We start from the raw sequence: 22,628 nt of genomic DNA, 5'->3' as shown, positions 1-22,628 counted from the left end.
AAAACTACTATCAATCAATACTAAAAAAAAAAAAAAAAGACATAAAGAATAAGAAAGAATAAAGTAAGGAGGACAGAATAAGAATTTGTTTCCAGAATTGTAATATATTCAGGTAAAATATAGCAGAAGAAATTGTTTCTAGAGGCTTATAGGCTAAAGTCAATTATTAGTAAAAGCTCACAAATAATATTTTAAGCATACATTTTCTAGAAAGTCATAGATATATGATGTTTCCATAGGGAATTCATAGTGGAATATTTTGATTTGTATAAATTTCATAGCATCAAATTTAAAAAAGGAAGTGATTCCAACAACACACAGGAGAAATCATGAATCCAGATACCATCACTAAAAATATGAAAACTTTGAAGACCTAGAGTCAAGTGTGAGCAATTACAGTAACTGTCACAATACAAAAATGAAGTATACATATGTTAAAACAGGGGCTGTTATGGACTATAATTTCAATAATCTTACTAGCACACTAATCAAGCCTAACTCACTACTTTGAAGTAGCTGAGGTACACTTTTTAATGATGTCCTTTAGGGCTTCTTTGACTTGCTTATTTCTTAGAGTATATATAAAAGGGTTTAGTACAGGTGCAAGTGCAAGAGTGAGAATGGCAATCCCCTTGTTTAAAGATATTCTTTCCTCAGCAGAAGGTTTGATGTACATAAAAATGCAGCTACCATAAGAGATGGAGACAACAATCATGTGTGAGGAACAGGTAGAGAAGGCCTTCTTCTGCTGCTGAGCAGAGGGGAACCTCAGAATTGTAATTATGATTTTCCCATAAGAGAACATTACTAGTGCCAAGGTCATCAGGAGAATAATGATGGCAAAAATGAAATTGAGCAGTTGCATGAACCTTGTATCATTGCAGGAAAGCTTCAAGATAGGGGAGTAGTCGCAGAAAAAGTGTTCAATAATAGTATCACAGAATTCCAAACTCAGACTCACAATGACGCCAGGGCAGATCGCAAACAAAGCAATTAAACAGCAGCTGCCGAACAGCAATGTACAGACTCTGTTGTTCATGATGGTTGTATAATGAAGGGGTCTACAAATGGCCACATAGCGGTCATAGGACATGACAGCCAGCAAGAAAAACTGTGCTATCCCAAAGATAAAGGCAGCAAATAACTGTGTGAAGCAAGCCTCCACTGAAATAGTTCTATCCATTGTCACTATGCTGACCAGGAACCTGGGGATGCAAGTAGATGTCAGAGAGATTTCTAAGAAGGAAAACTTCTGAAGGAAGAAATACATGGGTGTTTTGAGGTGGGAATCCAACAGGGTGAGAAAGATAATGGTAAGATTTCCAGTGATGCTCAGCACATATGTTATAAATAGGAAAAGGAAGATTACAATTTGCCACTTTGGGTCTTCTGTCAATCCCAGAAGAATAAAGGTTGTCACCAATGTATGGTTTCTCATGTTTAAATGTCTTCTAGATCTTTCCAGCCTGGCAAAATATAATAATTGGTGAGTTCTTTTTTAAAAGACTTGAAAGTGATATGAAGAATCCTGCTATGCAATGAAAATACAGAATGTTTTGTTTCCTTCTATGTTTCCAAATTTACTCATTGGTCAGAACTACAACTATAACAGCACTTATATAAACCCATGTCTCAGATACTCATTTCCAATTATTTTCAGATTTTATTATACTTGGAATATGATTTATTATTTTTTGTGATGAATATTTGCATGTTTCTCATTTTCTACCCACATTTTTGAAAATAAAACTCCCAATACTATAGATTCCCAACAAATATTTTAGGCTAAAACACAAAAATAAAACACAAAACCAAAAAGGCAAAAAATATCAAAACAAAAAATATCAAAACAAAATTGCAACAAAAAGCTATCAGAAAAGTCACAAAGGTTGTTGTGTGTTGGCTACTACCCTTGGGCATGGCGACCGTCCTGGAGTGTGGTTGATATGTCAAGTAAATCCATTGTAGAAAACTGATTTTTCCCTTCACTGGTGGATATCAATTGCAAACAGCTTCTCAGTTAGGAATGGATCCCCATGTTCACTTCCTCTCTTCACCTCACCTGAACTAAAGCAAGTATTGTTCATGCTGCCACAGTCTCTTTGAGTTTGTGCATCTATCCTGCTGTGTCTAGAAGACACTGTTTCCTTGGAAACATCCATCTCCTTTGGCTCTTACAATCTTTCCACATCCTCTTCTGCATAGCTCTTTGAGCCTTGGGGGAAGGGGTCTGAATTATTTTTGAAATAGGGTTTCACTATGTATCCCAGGCTGGTTAGTAACTCACTATGTGATCCAAAGTTGTCTTTTTTATAAACGACATAATATCTTTAATTCTAGCTAATTCGATTAATATAAGATTAATATTATTTTATCCCTTAGAAACAGACCAAATAAAATATAAGTGTCGTAAATAGTTAAAAGTCTAATTATTAAAGTATTTAAGAAACAGAAAGTGAGAGAAATGTGTTACTTTTGTAATTGAAGATTAGTATCATTCAGGACTTCTCAAGTCCACATGGATGTGATCTTAGATAAATTTGGCATATATTTGATGTTCTTAATTCAGGAGTGAGTTAGAAATACCTGACATAGTCCAGGTATATCTTACACATACAGAAGTGCCTCTGCCTGCTGAGTGCTGGAATTTAAGGCATGCACTACCACATCCAGAATGGTTTCATATTTTAAGGTGTTAAATCAATGAAAATGAAATTGAAATAAATCACTTAAAATGACAATTTGTTAGTGGTAGGTTTTAATTTCAGAGTTCTTTGAAATTAAATAAACTGGTTCTGCAGGAAAACAGACTTACAAGTCTTATATTTAAACTTATTTGACTCAGCAAATAAACATTTTACATTTATTTAAACATTTCTTCTTAATTATTTTCCATTTCAACTTATGTAGCTTTCTTGGTATAAGAAATAATTTACATTCAATACTACCTCCAATGTTAACAATTATATTTTCTAATTCTTAAATATAAGCAATATATAACAATAAAATTTGAATAAAAGGCACTGAAAAAAAAAAGTTACTATGTGTAAAGCTTTTCTGATAACAAGCATAGCCAGCTTTCAAATGCGTACATGGAAAGCTTACCTGTGAGTTACATGGATGCTATCAGATTTTTGTAATGCTAGATTCAGTTGGTATAATCTATGTTCAAGACAGAACTGTTCTTAATACAACGTTTTTGTATGCAACATGAAAATACTAAAATTACTTACTCTCCTTGAGTTCCATAGAGGTTTTATTTGTAGATACATTATGGAACTTTATTTGTGTCTAAAAATGTAACATGAAAATTTCTTCCAGAATGGATATTTTTTTTCCTAGCCCATATTTTTGTCTTGTTTCATTTGTTTCAATGGAGAACTTGTTCAGATTAAAATCCAGTTCATTTTAAAATAATCATATTTTCCCCTCTTTGATCACAATGCATGTGACATCTTTAAATCCATTGTTTTGTTTCCTCTACAAACTAAATAAATAGTGTCTTCCCAAACAATAGTGTGTTTCTGCTTTGTTGTAACTGAAGAATTGTAGTCAACTGCCTCATTCCATCTTCAATAAACATGATTTTGTCTCCATATCACTGGAGGTTGTCATGTTTAATAATTAATAATCTTTTCACCAAGACCTTGTATGCAAGACCTTGGGTATTATTGTGGAAAGTACACTAATTGTCTATTTTCATCATTAACTCTAAAATCAAAATAACAAAGCTAAGAAAGAGTCCTAATAGCTAAAGGGAACTTTGTTATGCTGATGACACGTGAAATCCAGAACCTACAGTAAAAATTCAATTGTCTTCAAAATAATTTAGATTTTCAAAACATCAAAGGATGTATGGGCTCTCTATTCAATTTAAAATATCTGAAAAGGGGATAATTAGTAAATCTGCATATGACAATTCTATCATAACTTGACAAGAAATACGCTATTTGTGGAGTGTACCTTACTTTATTCTTTTAGTCTCCAAACAAATTAATCACATTAATATCTATATAGTAATAACAGGGCTAGAAAACACAGCCTACATAAATTTTCAGTAACTTATAGAATGTGAATACATAAATAAAATCTTTCAAGGAAACAATCTGAAATTTTGTAGACGTGTAATCTAAACTATAGGAAAGATTAACTCTGAAATAATATGTAAGAGAAAGTTGCAGAAATTTAAAAAAAGACAAATTTTTATTCTTTATTAATAAACTCATTAAAATGAACTCAAATTGATGGAAGATTAAATTTGTTACATATGATGCCAGAAAGCTTTTCACAGATAGTGATCTCATCAACTGATTGGGAAACCTATTGCACAGTAAGACATTTTCTTTCTGAGGATGAATTGCAATTTAAGAAATTCCTAAAATTTAATTTTACCTAACAAGAAATGAATATGCACTTTTAAATGTAGTATATGCTTTATTTGGGGGGCTTTAAAGCAGTGTAGACATATCAAATAATTGAAAGAATTGATAAGATAACAAATGTGTAATGACTGATGTGGCATAAAATAATTTTTAGATAAGTAAGAATGCCAAACTGATGAAATCATGTATGAAATATTGTTTGTTCTCTTCTGTATGGAACTAAGGGAAGTTCAGATGTGCATATAATTTAGATTGGTAGAAGATGGGAAAGTAGACCATAGAGCAGAAACAATGGTCAAACAGTATCTAGAAAAGATTTTAGAATGTACTTCAAGCTGTCAACTCAGTGACTGAGGAAGCCGAGTGACTGGCATGTGAAGTCTACATTGCTTGGCCTGTTGAGTGAAGACAGAAAGTACATATGACAAAATTCTTACGATTTAATAAAAATACAATGGGATGGTTTATGGCTCGTTAGCTGTTTTATGAAGGCCATTATTTTTCGTTTTTATTGAAAGAAATTTTAACACATATTTTAATTTTTTTATTAAATCTTATAATGCAATATACTTTGCTCATATTTCCCCTGCCCCAATATTTCTGAGAAACTCCTGATCTCCTATGTTATACTTTTATTTCTCTATTAACAAAATGAAAAAAATTAAAATACACACGCACACACACACTTACAAAAATATTGATTTTATTTTGTTTTGTCCGACTACTCCTGTGCATGGGGTCTGTCGTTAGGTGTAGTTAATATACCCCAAGAGACTCCAATGGAGAAAACTAATTTTTTCTTCACAAGTTAATATGAACAGATAGAGGACTAAACCCAAGCCTACTTTCCCCACTTACTGCTAGGACCCCATCAGGCTTGAGCCTGTGGATGTCCCACCTGTTCTCTCACCATTTCTACCAGTCCTGATGTGTCTGGAAGACCCTGTTTCCTTGGAGTCACTCATCACCTCTGGCTTTTACAATGTTTCCATCTTATCTTTCTTATAGATCCTTGAGCCTTGAGGGAGGGGCATAGATATAGACATTCAACTTTTTCATCACATGATCATCTTGTTAGATGCTGAGAAAGCATTTGACAAAATCTAACACCCATTCATGATAAAAGTCTTGGAAAGATCAGGAATTAAGGGCCCATACCTAAAGATAATTAAAGCAATATACAGCAAACCAGTAGCCAACATCAAACTAAATGGAGAGAAGCTGGAGGTAATCCCACTAAAATCAGGGACTAGATAAGGCTGCCCACTTTCTCCCTACCTATTCAATATAGTACTCAAAGTCCTAGCCAAAGCAATTAGACAACAAAAGGAGATCAAGGGAATACAAATTGCAAAGGAAGAAGTCAAAATATCACTATTTGCAGATGATATGATAGTATATATAAGTGATCCTAAAAATACCACCAGAGAACTCCTAAACCTGATAAATAGCTTCAGTGAAGTAGCTGGATATAAAATTAACTCAAACAAATCAATGACCTTTCTCTACGCACAGGATAAATAGGTTGAGAAAGAAATTAGGGAAATAACACCCTTCATAATAGTCACAAATAATATGAAATACCTTAGTGTGACTCTAACTAAGGAAGTGAAAGATCTATATGATAAGAACTTCAAGTCTCTGAAGAAAGAAATCAAAGAAGATCTCAGAAGATGGAAAGATCTCCCATGCTCATGGATTGGCAGGATCAATATAGTAAAAATGGCTATCTTGTCATAAGCAATCTACAAATTCAATGCAATCCCCATCAAAATTCCAACACAATTCTTCAGTGAATTAGAAAGGGCAATTTGCAAATACATCTTGGAATAACATAAAAACTAGGATAGCAACAACTCTTTTCAATGATAAAAGAACCTCTGATGGAATCACCATGCCTGACCTAAAGCTGTACTACAGAGCAATTGTGATAAAATCTACATGGTACTAGTACAGCCACAGACAGGTAGATCAATCAAATAGAATTGAAGACCCAGAAATGAACCCACACACCTATGATCACTTGATCTTTGACAAGGGAGCTAAAACCATCTAGTAGAAAAGACAGCATTTTCCACAAATAGTGCTGGCACAACTGGCAGTTATCATGTAGAAGAATGCAAATTGATCCACTCTTATCTCCTTGTACTAAGGTCAAGTCTATGTGGATCAAGGAACTCCACATAAAACCAGAGACACTGAAAATTATAAGGGAAAGAGTGTGGGAAAGCCTCGAAGATATGGGCACAGGGGAAAAATTCCTGAACAGAACAGCAATGGCNTGTGCTGTAAGATCAAGAATTGACAAATGGGACCTCATAAAATTGCAAAGCTTCTGTAAGGCAAAAGACACTGTCAACAAGACAAAAATGACACCAACAGATTGGGAGAGGATCTTTACCAATCCTAAATCAGATAGGGGACTAATATCCAATATACATATATAAAGAAGTCAAGAAGATAGACTCCAGAAAATCAAATAACCCCATTAAAAAATGGGGTACAGAGCTAAACAAAGAATTCTTAACTGAGGAATACCGAATAGCTGAGAAGCACCTGAAAAAATGTTCAACATCCTTAATCATCAGGGAAATGCAAATCAAACAACCCTGAGATTCCACCTTACACCAGTCAGAATGGCTAAGATCAACAATTCAGGTGACAGGAGATGTTGGCAAGGATGTGGAGAAAGAGGGACACTCCTCCATTGTTGGTGGGATTTCAAGATGGTACAATCACTCTGGAAATCAACTTTTTCAATTAGTTAAAAAGTATTAAATTTTATCATAGCATTTCAAAGGCAGTTTCTTTTTAATGCAGTTTATTAATTGTTTTTCATTTTTACACATAATTATAATGCATTTTGGTTGTATTCATTCCCTCTCCTCTGCCTAATTCTTCCCATACCCATCACCCTGACTATCTTTGTGTCTCCTTTTAAAAAATAATCTAAGAACTCCAATATTTGATTCCCACATATTCATGAGTGTGGGGCTATCCACTGACATGGCCCACCTACTAAGAACTACATATTTAAAGAAACTGCTTGTCATTCTATTATAGATCAGCTGTCAATAGCTCCTCAACTAAAGGCAGAGGGTCCTGAGAACTTCTCCCTGTAACCTGTTAGGTTGGTTGTGTTGAGTTTGTGCAGGTATTGTGCAGATAGTAATCGCTGCTGTGAGTTCATGGATGCCACAGTCCTACCAAGTCCAAAATACATAATTTTGCTCCTTCCTGACTTCTGACACAATCTTTCTGCCTCCTCTTCTGTGACGGGCTCTGGGTGGCAGTGGCAGCAGGGAGGGGGTAGTTATATAAATGTCCTCTTTGTGGTGAGCGATCTTCTAAACCTTATTTGCTGACCTTTGCTTAGATTTGAGTTTCTACATTAACAACCATCCATTACACAAAGAAACTTCTCTGATGAGAGTAGACATATACAGGAAACTTTTATACTATGTACTGTGTGCCTGAGTACCAGAGGCTTTCCACAGAGATCTCTGGCCAGGCCTAGGATGAGGGTTCTGGAGAGTGTAAGCAAGGAAGGAAAGTCACTTCTGCTGCTTCTGCTGCTGCAGTTGGATCCACCTCTGTCTCTGAGGTGCCTTCCAGGTAACTCTGAACTGCCCTTCACTGAGCTGGGTCTGGCTGGGCCAATGAGAAGCAAAATATCCAGTGAGGAGTGCTGCAGAGCCTTAGGCAGGAGAACAGATCTCTTCCCAAGAGTTACAGCTCTTAGGACAAAAGGCTCAGATGATGGAGTAGTTCTCATACACATTTTATTCCCTAGATAGGATTTATAGACAGTTTTGGGGGTGATTCAGGGTTTGACAGCAGGTACTTCTCATTGGCTTGAACTGAGAGCTTGGGGAAACCTTATTTGCATGTGGGAGGGCTTGGTGCAGCAATTATGCGATTGATGCCCATACCCCTCTGCAGGGGGGCTGTGGGAGGCTGTAGCTATGTGACAGGAGCCAAGTAACCAGGAGGCATGGTTTAACTCATTCTGTCCCATGTGGGTGGAAATTACCACCCACCAGGACTCTGAGGTTCCAGACCTTTGCTCAACAGGGAACTAGGCTGTCTGTTCACAGCCCACCACCCACAATGTATGTACATTTAGCAAGATAATGGTAGTAAGATCACTCCTGGGACCTGTAAGATCTCTCTTCTAGTTATCTTTCTGTTGCTTGATAAAATATCATGACCAAAAACAACTTCAGGAAAACAGGGTTTATTTATTTTAGCTCATGATTCTAGAGGTGATGTGGGGCAAGTAGAACCGAATCACCAGACAGAAAAAAACTGGTAAGGATGAGCAGATTAAGTAATCCTGGTAATTCTACCATAATTGAGAATGGTAGATGATTGAATCTACTCCGGACCAGGTTCCTATCCTGGAACACATGACCACAATATCCCACTGAGTGGGCCATGACAACTGGTTCCATCGCATAGAAACCCAGAATTCTCTGCTAATGAGGTATCTAGATGGGCCCCAAAGGTTTGTCCTATAAACGTCCCTTCCTGGATATCCCTTCCTGCAAAAGCTCTTTAATCTCTGATCAACCCTGAGTAAACCATATGCATCCTTTTCTGCCATGACTAAACAGGACAAGCAAAGACTGTCTTGAGGAAGGCCTTAGTCATACAAAGCTGCTAGTAAGCCTCCCACAGAAGGCCTCTCTGCACTCCTTGCACTTTCCTGAGGTAATCCAGATTCCTCCTGTCCTGGGCTCATCTCAGACCTGAATCCCCACATCCCCTTCTCAATTCTTCAAGGTTCAAACTTATAGGTGTCTGGATGCCTATAAGTTTGAGAACCACAGCCTCTGTTCCAGCCCATGCCACTTCTCACCCAGAGAATCACGGGCTGGGACCCTTATCTTAGGCTGTGTTTCATCTCCCCTGAGCCATGTGTCAGCATCCTATGAGCTCAGAATGTAGCCTCGCGCCCCTGTAATTCCTCTCCTTGAACAGTGTTCTGACAGATGTGAAATGTAGGTCCACAGAGGGATAAGTGTCTACTGTGGAAGGGCAGAAGTGCCATTACGGCTGGAGCAGGAAGCTGGTTGATCACATTTAAAACACAGACAGGAAGCAAAGAAAGCAGGTAGTGGGGGTAAGGTTATAAACCTTCAAAGCTTGCATTCAGTGAAGTACTTTTCCAATGAGTTTGCTTCTTCCACAAGCTCCATAACCTTCCCCAAAATAGCACCACCAATTGAAATGAATATTTAAATACAGGAGCCTATGGAGGATACTCCTCTTTCAAGCCACAAAGTACACAAAACCAGAGTTCTTGATCAGATTTACAAATATCATGCATTTGTTCACTCCTCCCTGGCTAGTCAGCCTTTCGTTGGCCCAGCCTGACCCGACTCAGTGCAGGGAGACAGTCCTCTGATAGATGTAGAGTTGTCTTAGGTCTTTTACTATGAAGAGACACCATGACCAAGGCAAGTCTTATAAAGGGCAACATGTAATTGGGGCTGGCTTAGAGGTTCAGAGGTTCAGTACATTATCATCAATGAGGCAACATAGCAGCATCCAGGCAGATTTCACCCAGGAAGAGCTGAGACCTCTACATCTTGATCTGAAGGCTTCTAGAAGACTGTTTCATAGGTAGCTAGGAGGGTCTCAAAGCCCACCTCTACATTGACAAAGCCATACCTATTCCAACAAGAACATACCCCCTAGTAGTAGCACTCCTTGTGGGCTAAGCATTCAAACACCTGAGTTCAGGGAAGGGGATGGGGGCAAACCTATTCAAATCACTACAGTAGCTGATAGAAAATGTCCCTATTCTATAGGCTGCCTCTTCATTTGATTAAGTTTTCTTTGCCCTACAGAAGCTTTAATCTAATTCTATGCCATTCCACCTCTTGATTGCTGGTTTTATTTTCTGGGTTAGTGGGATTGTATTTAGAGTGTCTTTATGTAAAAGTAACTTATTCGTCTAATGTAACTGTTCTTATGGAGGCTTAGTGATGAATAAGATGACCCTTTTACTTCTTTCTAAACTCTGGCTGGCTGGTTAAACTCAGCTGTTCTGTCTCAAACTCCTCTTCAAGCTGATTGAATTAATCTGCTTCTCTCAGCTTCTCCTGAATGGCTCTGCTTGGCCCCAAACTTACTCTAACAATATTTTTAATCTTCCAGGTTCTTATTCTCCTGCTCCTGTCTTCACCTGTGTATAGCCTGTTCTCTCTGCAACCTATCTCTATAAAACTGTTATTGTAAAAACTGCCTCTGAATTCCATGAACTCCACTCCACTGCACTGCTTCTCAACTCACTGACGTGACTGAACTGCAGTGATCTGCATACCTCTGTCTTTTGGTGCTGGACAAAACTTGCTCTATACCAGGCGGACCTGGACTTTAGAAATCTGCTTGCCTCTGTCTCCTGGGATTAAAGGTATGTCTGCATTCTACCCAGATCACATAGACCTAAAAGATCTTTGGATGTGATTCCTTGCCAGAGTAGCCATGTTGCTGGATTAAAATTCTTCTACATCCTTACATGAGCCAGTATCCTGGAGTGTAGTCAGTACTCTTACTTCTAGAATATTCAGAGTTTCTTGTCTAATATTGAGCTCTTTGATCTATTTGAAGATGATGTGTGTTGGGGGAGAGAGAGGAAGAACAAATTTCATTCTTTTACATGTTGATATCCAGTTTTCTAGCACTGTTTGTTATAGATATTTTTTTTTGTTTTTGTTTTTGTACTTTGTTTAATAGCTGTGGGTGAGTGGATTTGTATTTGGGTGATCTTCTATACCATTAATTTGTGTGTATGCTTTCTCTGGTCATTCTGTTTTCTTTGTTGTTGCTTTCTTTTACAGCGCTGTGATATAAATTAGTGTCAATAATGGTGAACTCCCAGCAGTGCTTTTATTGGTCAATATTGGTTTTGGTTATATGGAGCTTCTGTACTTTCATCTAAATTTTTAGATTGTGTTTTCTTTCTTTTCCACTTCTGAGAATAATTACATTGAATTTCGAAGGGAGACACATTGAATCTATAGAATACCATTTACAAACCCTACCAACCCCAGTGTATGGGAAATCTTCCTGTGTCTGGCTCATCTTCAGTTTCCTTCTTCAGGGTTCTAAACTTTTTATTGTATAGGCTTTCACATTATTGATTTGATTTATCCCACTGTGCTTAATTTTTAAAAGATATTTGTGTGTGTGTGTGAATGGGATTGCTCTCCTGATTTCTTCATTCTTTTTGTTTCTGGTATATGGGAGAGTTTTGTTTTTTTGTTTTTGTTTTTGATTTTGCAGGGGAAGGAATATGATATAACATGTGATATTAAATATATAGGAATAAAAAGCAACAAAAATAATCTTATGAAAAGAGAGAACATCTAAAAGCTCATTTGCCAAGATCAAGTCAGCTTTAATAAAGAGATGCAAGGGTTATTCAACATTCATAATCAAGAGAATTTAACCTACCACATAAATAGATTCAAGGATGGAAAACACATGATCATCTCTTTAGATGCAAAAAAAAAAAAGGCCTTTTACAATATTCAATATCCCTTTATGGTGTAAGTTCTGGAAAATTTGGAATAGAAGGAACAAAATCTCCTGAGGTTAACAAACATGTTCAGCAAAGTAGCAAGACATAAACCTGACACACAAAACCAGTAACCTTTATTTATGTCAATGACAAACATAGAAAGAAAACAGGGAAACAATCCCAGTCTTAATAGCCTCAAATATCTTGGAATAAATCTCACCAAGGGAGAGAAACACTTATGTAATGAGAACTTTAAGACAAAGAAGCTGAAGAAACACCAGAAGATGGAAAGAATTCTTATGCTCAAGGTGATTAACATAAAAATGGTTATTTTACCAAAAGCTTATTACAGAAATTCAATGCAATTCCCATCTAATTTCAAATGCAATTTTAATATAAATTTTAAAAATTCTTAATATTAATATGGGAACCAAAAAAGATACAAAATAGCTAAAAGCCAAAATCAAACCAATTCTAAAACATACAGAATAATTGGAAGGATAGTTTAAACAATTACTCAGCAGGCAGTAATTGTTTCATCAATCTTTCCTTTGGTTCATAGGATGCCTGGCATTATACATAGAATTCAACACCTTCCCGTACCTAATGGTTCTCAAAGGAATTTGATGAAAATGTTGCCTAAATTAATTAATTGTAGACATACTAGCTTTTCTTTCTCTAGGGATGTGTCTATTATGTTTTCCACCAGGACAAACTCTTCTAAATCTTATTCACAAACATACATATGCATCTATTCTTTTTACAGAACATTTTTAAAAATATATGAATTGCTGAACAATATTACAAAAGTTATCCAGTCAATGGCATATGATGTTTAGATATTTCTTATTCTTAAAGATCAGAATTTGGATTGAGAATTGGATAGGCTTTCACAAGCTAAACCTAGAAAAAAATGTTTACGTTTTGTTAAGGGAGTTACTGAATAGAAATACTTAATTTGGCCAAATTATTTTAAAAAATGAAACAACCTTTGCCTAATTGAATCATTGTTTTTTTAAACTAAATATTAGACAATCAGAAAAACAGGTATAAAAATGCCCAGACAAACATAAAAGTAAGTATATTTTGTCTTTGTCAACAATATTACTCAACTTTCTAAATCAGAACTATTTATAATAAGTCCTTTTGATATATAGCATGAGGCAATTTTGTTAAATTTTGTAACTGTTTTTCCTTCTTATGTCTTTCCTAAACCTGACAACTGAGTTACAAAATGTATAACACTGATCGCAGAAAGGAGTCAAATGCATTTTCTCAGGTAAACATCAATGACATTACTAATACAGCCCTAATGGGCAGAGGACACAGGAAACCATTTTGCAGCATCCTTGCACATCGTTAACTCAGAATCCTTTCATGGTTTACCCGAGAATCACGAAATGGAATTCTTGCTTCTTAGAACTGGTAGCAGTATAGTGCATGGATGTGTTTCCAGAAAGTGTCTTTCAGAGGTTGAGTACTTAAGTCATTGAAATTTTAAAATTCTAATACTGAAAGCTCTCATTTTATTGGTACATGTCACTAGAGTGTAAAAATTTGTTAAAATTGATTTGTTTGCGAGACTTGATGCATAGATGTAAATCTGAGAGCTAACATAAACTACAGAATATTGGCACCAGAATTAAAAGGTTGCAGAGTTATTATTGAGTTAAGAACTTTATTATTTCATGCATCAAATAAAATGTATGTCTCTTTTGAACACTGGAACACTGGATATAATAAAGTAGAATACGAACAAGAGTGCTACTCTATTTGTAGTCACTAGTATGTAACCTTGGGCTTGTACATAGAACCTTGAAGGATGATTATAGGCATAGAGTGAAGAACATATTAATATTTTCCACAATAATTGTAATTATTGTATTTTATGCTAACTTGTGTATTATTCCTATATTTTTCTCTTCCTTATAGTGTCTTTATTTTTCTTGTCACACTTTTTAAAAATCAATAAATTTAGCAGCATATTCTTTTTCAAAGCAAAACTTGAGAAAGTCTGTCATGCAAAAGCTTACTAGCATTACAATGAGCTCTTATAATCTGAACTTATTCGTTATTATATGCTGATATTGTATGTGTATTAATTTCAGAGAGGAGCAAATGGGGTTATTTGTATGATAATAAAAAATGAAATATTTCAGGCAGTTTTCCCCCACATAATGCTTTCTGCTTAAAGTTTTCTATGAACTTGAGGTCTTTATAATATCGGATGCTAGATGTAGCTCTGCACTCTTTCAAACCCAGCAAAAGGGAGGAGCATCACAAGTTTACAGTTATCTTGAGCTTCACAGTAAGTTCTGAACTAAAGTCAACTCAGCCAGATTCTGTCATAGAACCAAAACAAAAACCACCCAGAGGTGTTAGGAGTATGAGGTTACTGACTAGAAACTCCCATGGATCTGAGGCAGGAGGCTGAAGAATATTAGGTCAGTATGTGTTACTGTAAGAACAAAAATGATTGGATTTGACTCAAGATAAGCTTTCTAGTGATAATCATAAATTGTATACTATGGTCATATCGGTCAAATTACAATGTATACATTTTGATAATTTATTTAATCTTTCTCAAGAATAATGAAACAAACTAACTTTTTCCTTCTCAGAACATAACATAAACTTTTAATTTTAATGGATTGTTCTTTCAGTTTCCCAAGGCATTAAGTATAAGCTTTGTTTTTGGAGAGTAAGAACATTATGAACATAATTGAAATTCTATCAAATGACTTTGAATTGACATTGTTCTTTTTATTCACAGAACAACACAAATTCAGATCTTAGCTATGTCAAATAAGACATCAATCACAGAATTTATTCTTCTGGGACTTACAGATGACCCAGAGTTACAAATTGTGATATTCTTCTTCTTGCTGGCCACATACTTACTGAGTGTAAGTGGAAACATGACCATCATTACCCTGACACTGTCTAATGTTCACTTGAAAACCCCCATGTATTTCTTCCTCAGGAATTTTTCCTTCTTAGAAATTTTATTTACAACAGTCTGCATTCCGAGATTTCTGATCAGCATTGCTACAGGGAATACAGCTATTTCCTATAATGCCTGCATGGCACAAGTATTTTTTTTGATATTTCTGGGAGCGACAGAATTTTTTCTACTGGCTGCAATGTCCTATGATCGTTATGTGGCCATCTGTAAACCTCTGCACTATACAGCTATCATTAACAACAAAGTGTGTATTCAACTTGTAATTGCCTCTTGGTCAGCCGGATTCCTCATTGTTTTTCCCCCTGTAATCATGGGCCTTCAGCTGGAGTTCTGTGACTCTAACATCATAGATCACTTCACTTGTGACTCTTCTCCCATGCTGCAGATTGCTTGCACAGATACAAAGATTCTCGAGCTGATGGCATTTTTCTTAGCAGTATTTACTCTCATAGTAACATTGGCCTTGGTCATTCTGTCCTACACACTCATCCTTAGAACAATTCTGAAGATACCTTCTGCAGAGCAAAGGAAAAAGGCCTTTTCCACTTGTTCCTCCCACATGATTGTGGTTTCCATTTCATATGGAAGCTGTATTTTTATGTATGTAAAAACATCTGCCAGAGAAGGTGTGGTGCTAAGCAAAGGAGTTGCCATGCTCAACACCTCAGTAGCACCCATGCTGAATCCCTTCATTTACACCCTAAGAAACCAGCAAGTCAAACAGGCATTCAAGGACTTCACAAGAAAATTACTGGCATCAAAGAAGCACTGAATTTTCTGAAATCTGTAAATGAAATCACTAATAATTCACCAATAGATAGCTTCTTTCTAGGAAATAGACATACAATCATGAATAAAGCACAAAATATGCTTTTATAAAGCTTGCTTCTAGTAACTAGGAATCATCTAACATAATAGGGAAGTAAATTAACTAGTATTTCAGTGAGTGAAAACTACTGCAAGAGAAAAGAAATGCAGTGCTGGAAGACGTGAATGGGAGTCAAAATAAATACCTACCTAAATAACTCACAGTCATTTAAAAACTCTCTTACATAAGATCTTCTACATTCAAATGTATTTCCTTATATTCTTTTTGTTTTTCTGTAATTTTCTAACCTATTGACTCATACTGTGAATACATTGCCTAATGCTTTAGTGAAAAGCTAGAAAATAGTAATCAGTGAAATAATATGGGTTTGTTTGAACTAGAAAGAAAAATATACTCAATTTCTCTCATTTTGCCTGTAATAGTGTTGTTATTTCTAGTAAAGATGATATTTAATACAGAAAAATATTAAGTCTTTGGGTTAGACCACCAGAACACTGGAGAGTCTTTGGAGAGAGGTTTTGGAGTGGGTAGATTAGGATATTTTTAAAAAAATTTCATCATGGGATTTCCTGAAACTTTTCATTGTTTAGGATCTAAATTAGCTTTGAATATGAAACAAAACAAAAACAAAACTATAGGGATCTAAAGTTTTTGTTTAAAAGCTTTTTCAGCATTTAATGAGATGATCATGTGATTTTTTTCTTCCAGTTTGTTTATATGGTTGATTACATCAATACATTTTCATATATTGAACCATCCCTCCATCCCTGGGATGAAGCCTACTTGATCATGATGGATGATGTTTTTGATGTGTTCCTGACAAAGTTTATGAGAAAGATCAGTCCGAAATTCTCTTTCTTTGTTGAGTCATTGTGTGGTTTAGGCATCAGGGTGACTGTGGCTTCATAGAGTGAGTTTGGTAGGGTGTGAAAAGTCTATGCTTCTGGTTTTTAAGTAAATTTAAGCAATGTCATTTTTTTTATGCTATTCAAAGAACAGTGTGCAAAACAGATCTGAGAATCAAAATAGTGAATAGAATTTTCTAATGACAATCTCACCATGTTACAGCTTTCAGTCTCATTAACATAATCTTTAGCATAATCATTGGCATGCTTATATTTACATGTATATGCAGAATTATATTAAATATATTATACATTTTTCATTTTATATATAAAAGCATAAATACTGAATTGAGGTGAAGCAGGGAAACACAAGGAATGGCTTGTGAACCTGACATTTGGCAAACACTTGGCTAAGAGCAGTTACATGCCTCTATTCTCATAATGTTCTTGGTTTTCTAAAACCAGATGCACATTCTATATACATGCCACTCTCTGAACACTGTACCTAGCAACCAAGCTATTGGAAGTTGAGGACCCCCCCCCCCGCCTTGCATAAAGCCGCACATAGACCTGGTTTACACAACTAAAATAGGTTACCTTCTTTAGCAAACCCTTGGTAGCACTCTATTTTTACTTTACATGTATGGGATAATATCCTAAAGCCTGGAAAAGTGAGATGATTTGCCCTCATTAGACTTTGGGTCCTTGAGCAATAAGATGAACCATGTTCTTTCAAAGTCCTTTTAGGGAGAATTACATATTGATCATAATATATTACCCATGATTAGGTGTGCATGTTATTAAAATCAGATGGATTTTGGAAAGGTATTTTCACAGTGGGTCAAGAGCTTATGTAATGCAAGTCTGTCAATTAAAATAAAGAACCACTCCACTATACCACTAAGCAACAGACATCTTTTCTTGAACTCCATAAAAGAGAGCCTCAAACAAAAATGACCTGCAGTCAGTTTGATGATGTTTTCTTTTGATATCTGTACTACCACTCTCCTTGAGCAGTGTTTCCTTGACTCTTCACCATTTATGTGAGCCTTTATTTCAAATCCTTCAATAAGAGGCCAAGAGTCTAAAAACAACAAGCCACAATCCCAACTACCATAACAATGATTTAATGAACACAGAGAAATTAAACCTAATTTTGAACTTGGTAAACAGTACTTCACCTATATTAACAATTGTGTAGGCATTCAAAATTAGGTTGGATATGCATAGAAAAATCAGACACTCTAATAGTTAACTTTAAATAACTGAAATGTGAAATAGCCAAACACAAAGAACCAGTGCCAAGAGGCATTTAGCGAAATTAAGATTGACCACTGTGGTGATTTATACTGGTTTTCAACTTGCTATGATCTAGAATCATCTTGGACACAAATCTCTGAGCATTGTTGTGAGAGATTGTCCAGATTCGGTTAACTGAAGTGAGATGATACGTTTTAAATATGGGTGGCACCATTTGATCAGCTGGAGTCATAGACTGTATAAAGAGGAGAAACTAGTGAAAAAACACATTCATTGCTCTTTGTTTTCTGATAAAATATGCAAGGTGAACAGTAGCCTTAGCTTTCTCACTTTATGCTTTCCTTGTCGCTGTGAACTAAATCCTATAAGCTGAAATAAACTCTTTCCTTGAGTTGCTTTTTAAAATATTTTAATTTAATTTTTTATTTTACTTATTCACTTACATCCAGCTCACTGTCCCCTTTTTGGTGACCCCCTCCTACAATCCTTCCTCCCTTCCCTCTGGCCCCTTCCCTTCTCCTCATAGACAGTTGTGAGTCATCTGACATAGGTGTTGGGAACAGAATTCTAGTCCTTGCTACAAATCCATAATAAATAAAGAGATTGTAAGAGGATGACACATTTATTCTGGGGAAGATCACCTCTTGAAATGAAACACAGTAGCAAATTTGCCAGCACTAATTCAGTGACTTTATATTTTGACATACAACTTCATTGTCAAATAAATGAAATGAAAGATCAGGAAGATTTAGCTCAGGAAGTAACTGAGAACTAATACAATGTTTATAAAACTCCATTTAATGTGGGATTGAATATAAAAGAGTATAGCTGCTGGTGCTAAACAAATACGTCAAATACCTATCAAGTTTTTAAATCACCACTGAAAACAGTATACACTATTTTAGTGGACATCAAAAATATATGTAAAATCAGAGATTAAAATTCAATTTGTGTAAAATAAAAAAAATGCAGGTAAAGGCAATATAATAATAAAAAAACATAAGGCTGTTTCCACAGCTTAGTTGATAAATTATTTCCCATGTAAACATGAGGACATTAGTTCAATCCCCAGAACCTACAGAAAAATGCTGTGCATGGTGATTTGTGCTTATAATATGATTATCATGGAGAGACAGGTGAATCCCTGGGATTCACTGAGCAGCCATCATATTTGAGTCAAATCTGTGAGCTCTGAGTTCATAGAAAGATAATGAGGACAACCAAGGTGCTGTAATTAAAATATAATAGACCAGCAATGGCTAAGCATGTAAAGCTTCTTTTCTTTAAGTCTGACGATTTAAGTTCAATTCCCAGAATCCTTATGGTGTAGGAGATAAATGACTCTGAAAGTATGTACTCTAGTCTCCATATCCTGAAGGTGTGCACATAGAAGCATACTCACACACATACTCACTAAGAAGTAATGGGAAAATGTATAATAAAATTTTGTGTTTATGAGATAGGAATGATATAATTTCATACACAATGATAATAGTGTATGAAATTATAAAACTGGTTTTTAGGGCAGAGTAGCTATAGAGAAATTTTAAACCAGCAAATGGCTGGTCTGGTTAGCAATCATGACTAAAGACATTCTAGGTCTATGTGATACAGCTGGAATGTAGACATGCCTGGAATAATAGTATGATCTATCTGGAATTCAGATATGCCCTTAGTACATACCTTTAATCCCAAACAATTAATGTGAGCTTAGTTTAGAGAAGGAATAGGCCATGTTTGAGAATGACATCTAATTGAGGGGCAGACAATGTGATGAATCAAAGAAAGATTTGACAGAATGAGCCGAAGATGGGATAGACCCAACTTGCATGGGAATAAACAGAAAAGAGGTGACTTAAGAGGGCAGCCTCCCACACATCCACAAACACTCACTCACTCACTCACTCACTCACTCACTCACTCACTCACTAACTCACTCACTCACTCACTCACTCACACACACACACACACACACACACACACACAGAGAGAGAGAGAGAGAGAGAGAGAGAGAGAGAGAGAGAGAGAGAGAGAGAGAGAGAAACTGAAAACAGAGATGGACACACATTCACCGAAAGACAGACAGACAGACAGACAGACAGACAGACAGACAGACAGACACAGAGAGAGTTTTACTAGGATAGTTTTACAGCGATCGGTTGCAGGTGAAGACAGAACAAGCCAGAAAATTAGACAGAACCAGAAGACTAGAACAGATGTCGAGCTTTAGTTTGAAGCCATGTAGAGAGCAATTCAGTCAGAAGTCAAGAGAGAGGCCTAATTGGATCAGTCACCTCCAGAGGAGTTTTGAGCCAAAACAACTAAGTTTAATCAGCCAGCCAGAGTTGAGAAAGCGCTAGAAAATTTGAGCTTATTCAGCAGTAAGCCTCTGAGACAACAGTTATATTAGATGAATAAAAGTTATGTTTATAAATAATTATAATATAAATGAAAACTTGAGTATATATTTTAACTATGAAATAAAATGATATAAGCTTTCTTAGGTGCTTCTCACTGCTATGCAGGCAGGCTATTTATAGGGTTTTACTGTCTGAATTTAAACCGTAGATACATCCTTTCACATATAGAGTAAATAATTGCAGAAATGATTCATTTAGCAATATTCTTCAGTGTCCATAAGATATACCCAGGAGTCCCTATTATTTTTTTTTAAATTCCATAACATGTCTTAATGGTATTAAAAGGAAAGTAGTTTATATAAAGATAAGAAAAATAAAGATGTATGATTTTTGAGGGAACTTGGTGATATGATTTATCATATTTGCCTTTAAAAATGTCAGATTGAAAAAAGACTTAAAGGATCTCAAATCATATCATTTACCACAAATTCTCAAGCTAAAATAGAACAAAGTCACCTTCAGTTAATACATATGTAAAAATAGCTATATCAAAATTGTGAGGAAATATATTAAGCAAGATACAGTGGTGATGCCTAAAATTGTAGGTTTTGGTTGGAGAAGGTAGGAGGGTAAGAACTTCAAGCCAATCCTTGGCTACACAGTAGGTTCAGGGCCAGCTGAATTTTCTCATTAGACCTGTAGTGAACCTTTACTTCCATGTTTTAAACTGATCTTTCCTTGTGTTGAGGATAACCCATATTCTGTGTCACTATGCCACAATTGTTCTCCACCTTCAAAATGGAGTCACAGGCTGCATGTGAAATGGAGTCTCTCAGGACAGACACAGACACAGCCTAAAAAATCCACTACTGTTTTACAGACTGTGGAGTAACTCAGAGTGCCATGTAGTCTATCTCAACACTGTCCTATGAAAATCAATTGAGAAGATAACTATATTTTGCTGTTAAATCTCATCCCTTCAAAAACACCTAGTTAATTACTTATAGATAAGTTCTGCAAGCTCCTGGGATATAGCTCACAAACCCAACCAATTAAATGTGATTATTGGAAGTAATGTTCTACTTGTATACACTAGTGCCCTATTATTATCTATCCCAGAAGTCATACATTTTCATGTTTTATAGAATTTCTTTGAAGTTTTATGTTGTAAACATAGTATAAGTGCTATGTTTTTTTCCCCTGGGGAAACAATGCCAACATTACTTTGGGAAATATTAGAATAATCTGAATAATTTTATAGCAATACAATTCTCAAATAGAGATGTCTTTTTAAGATATTTTAAAGACCATGTCAGGATCCTAGATACTGGATGATTTTAGAAAACACATAAAGATGCTTCACAGCATGTTCTGAGATTAAACATCATGGGTGTTGTGAGGAGATGCCCAGCTTTGAGGGAGGAGAGATGTAAACACTGATTTCTCTTTGTCCTATAGGACCATGGCATGGATTTGGTTCAAGAGAACTAAGCATATTATCATATGCCTGATGCTTTAAATTGGTAAGTATTTTCAAGTAGTTTATATTAAATGTTTCATCTTTATCTACTGTCCTCTCATGTAGTTTATTTATAGCTCAGTTTCACATATATGAATATATACGTAATATATATATATATGTATATGCATATATGATATATATATATATATATATATATATATATATATAGAGAGAGAGAGAGAGAGAGAGATTCTGTTATTTACACTGAGCAAGTCAATTTCATATTACTGATATAGCTATTTAAGATACTTTTAAAGATTATATTAAAATATCTGTATGTCAGTTGTCAATTACAAATTATTGCTATATGATGTAAAAAATACCTTTTGTTCATGTTGTTTGGTACTTAACTAAATTTTAAAACCTTTTAAAGCAATTTTATACAGATCAATGAAATGTTAGCTGAATTTAATGAGAAGAGTCTCTTTATTTCAGAGCTCAAGAATGATGGTTAAAAATTGAAATTCTCCAGTAATACAAGGAGACAAAATTTATAATGGATATTTTAAAAATGGGAATATTATTTGCTTAAAATACAAAAACTACTGATATTTATCATTTTGTTAAGAAAATATTTATAGAAGCTACATTGTTTACTTTTCTAGCTAGATATTTAGACTATCCCTGAACATAATTAAATTGATCACTGATTTCCACAATGATCAAGAACTTTGTTTTATAGAAAAGATGACATAAAAGGCATAATGATGTTAATCATAAAGGATTAGATGAATTTGTATTGAATTACTACATGTTATAAAATAGTAAATGTAATAGATGGTGGCAGAATGAAAACAAAAAATTCTGGCTTTAAACATAGAAAATGAATCTTCAGAAATATGATCAAAATATAGAAAACATAAAATACAAAAAGAGAGACAGAGAGAGATAGGGGGACATAGACACACAGCCACAACCACACACACACACACAC

At 35.3% G+C, this 22,628-nt stretch overlaps 2 protein-coding genes across 2 annotated transcripts; one reads left to right on the top strand and one right to left on the bottom strand.

The window, feature by feature from the left end:
• Nucleotides 1-484: 484 nt before the first annotated feature.
• LOC110327068 (olfactory receptor 6C74-like) lies at nt 485-1,469 on the bottom strand. Its single transcript, XM_021205790.1, has one exon. The coding sequence runs from the start codon at nt 1,436-1,438 to the stop codon at nt 503-505; it is 936 nt and encodes a 311-aa protein (XP_021061449.1). The 5' UTR covers nt 1,439-1,469; the 3' UTR covers nt 485-502.
• A 13,239-nt stretch (nt 1,470-14,708) lies between these two features.
• Nucleotides 14,709-15,650, top strand: LOC110326423 (olfactory receptor 6C65-like). Its single transcript, XM_021204841.1, has one exon. The coding sequence runs from the start codon at nt 14,712-14,714 to the stop codon at nt 15,648-15,650; it is 939 nt and encodes a 312-aa protein (XP_021060500.1). The 5' UTR covers nt 14,709-14,711.
• Nucleotides 15,651-22,628: the final 6,978 nt, after the last annotated feature.

Source organism: Mus pahari, chromosome 9 (assembly GCF_900095145.1).
Source record: "Mus pahari chromosome 9, PAHARI_EIJ_v1.1, whole genome shotgun sequence".
Classification (NCBI taxonomy): Eukaryota; Metazoa; Chordata; class Mammalia; order Rodentia; family Muridae; genus Mus; species Mus pahari.
This window is presented reverse-complemented; position numbering and strand designations above follow the sequence as displayed.

Bases quoted from the DNA above. Each gene is read 5' to 3' on its own strand.
- LOC110326423 (XM_021204841.1), top strand. From the start codon at position 14,712: ATGTCAAATAAGACATCAATCACAGAATTTATTCTTCTGGGACTTACA.
- LOC110327068 (XM_021205790.1), bottom strand. From the start codon at position 1,438: ATGAGAAACCATACATTGGTGACAACCTTTATTCTTCTGGGATTGACA.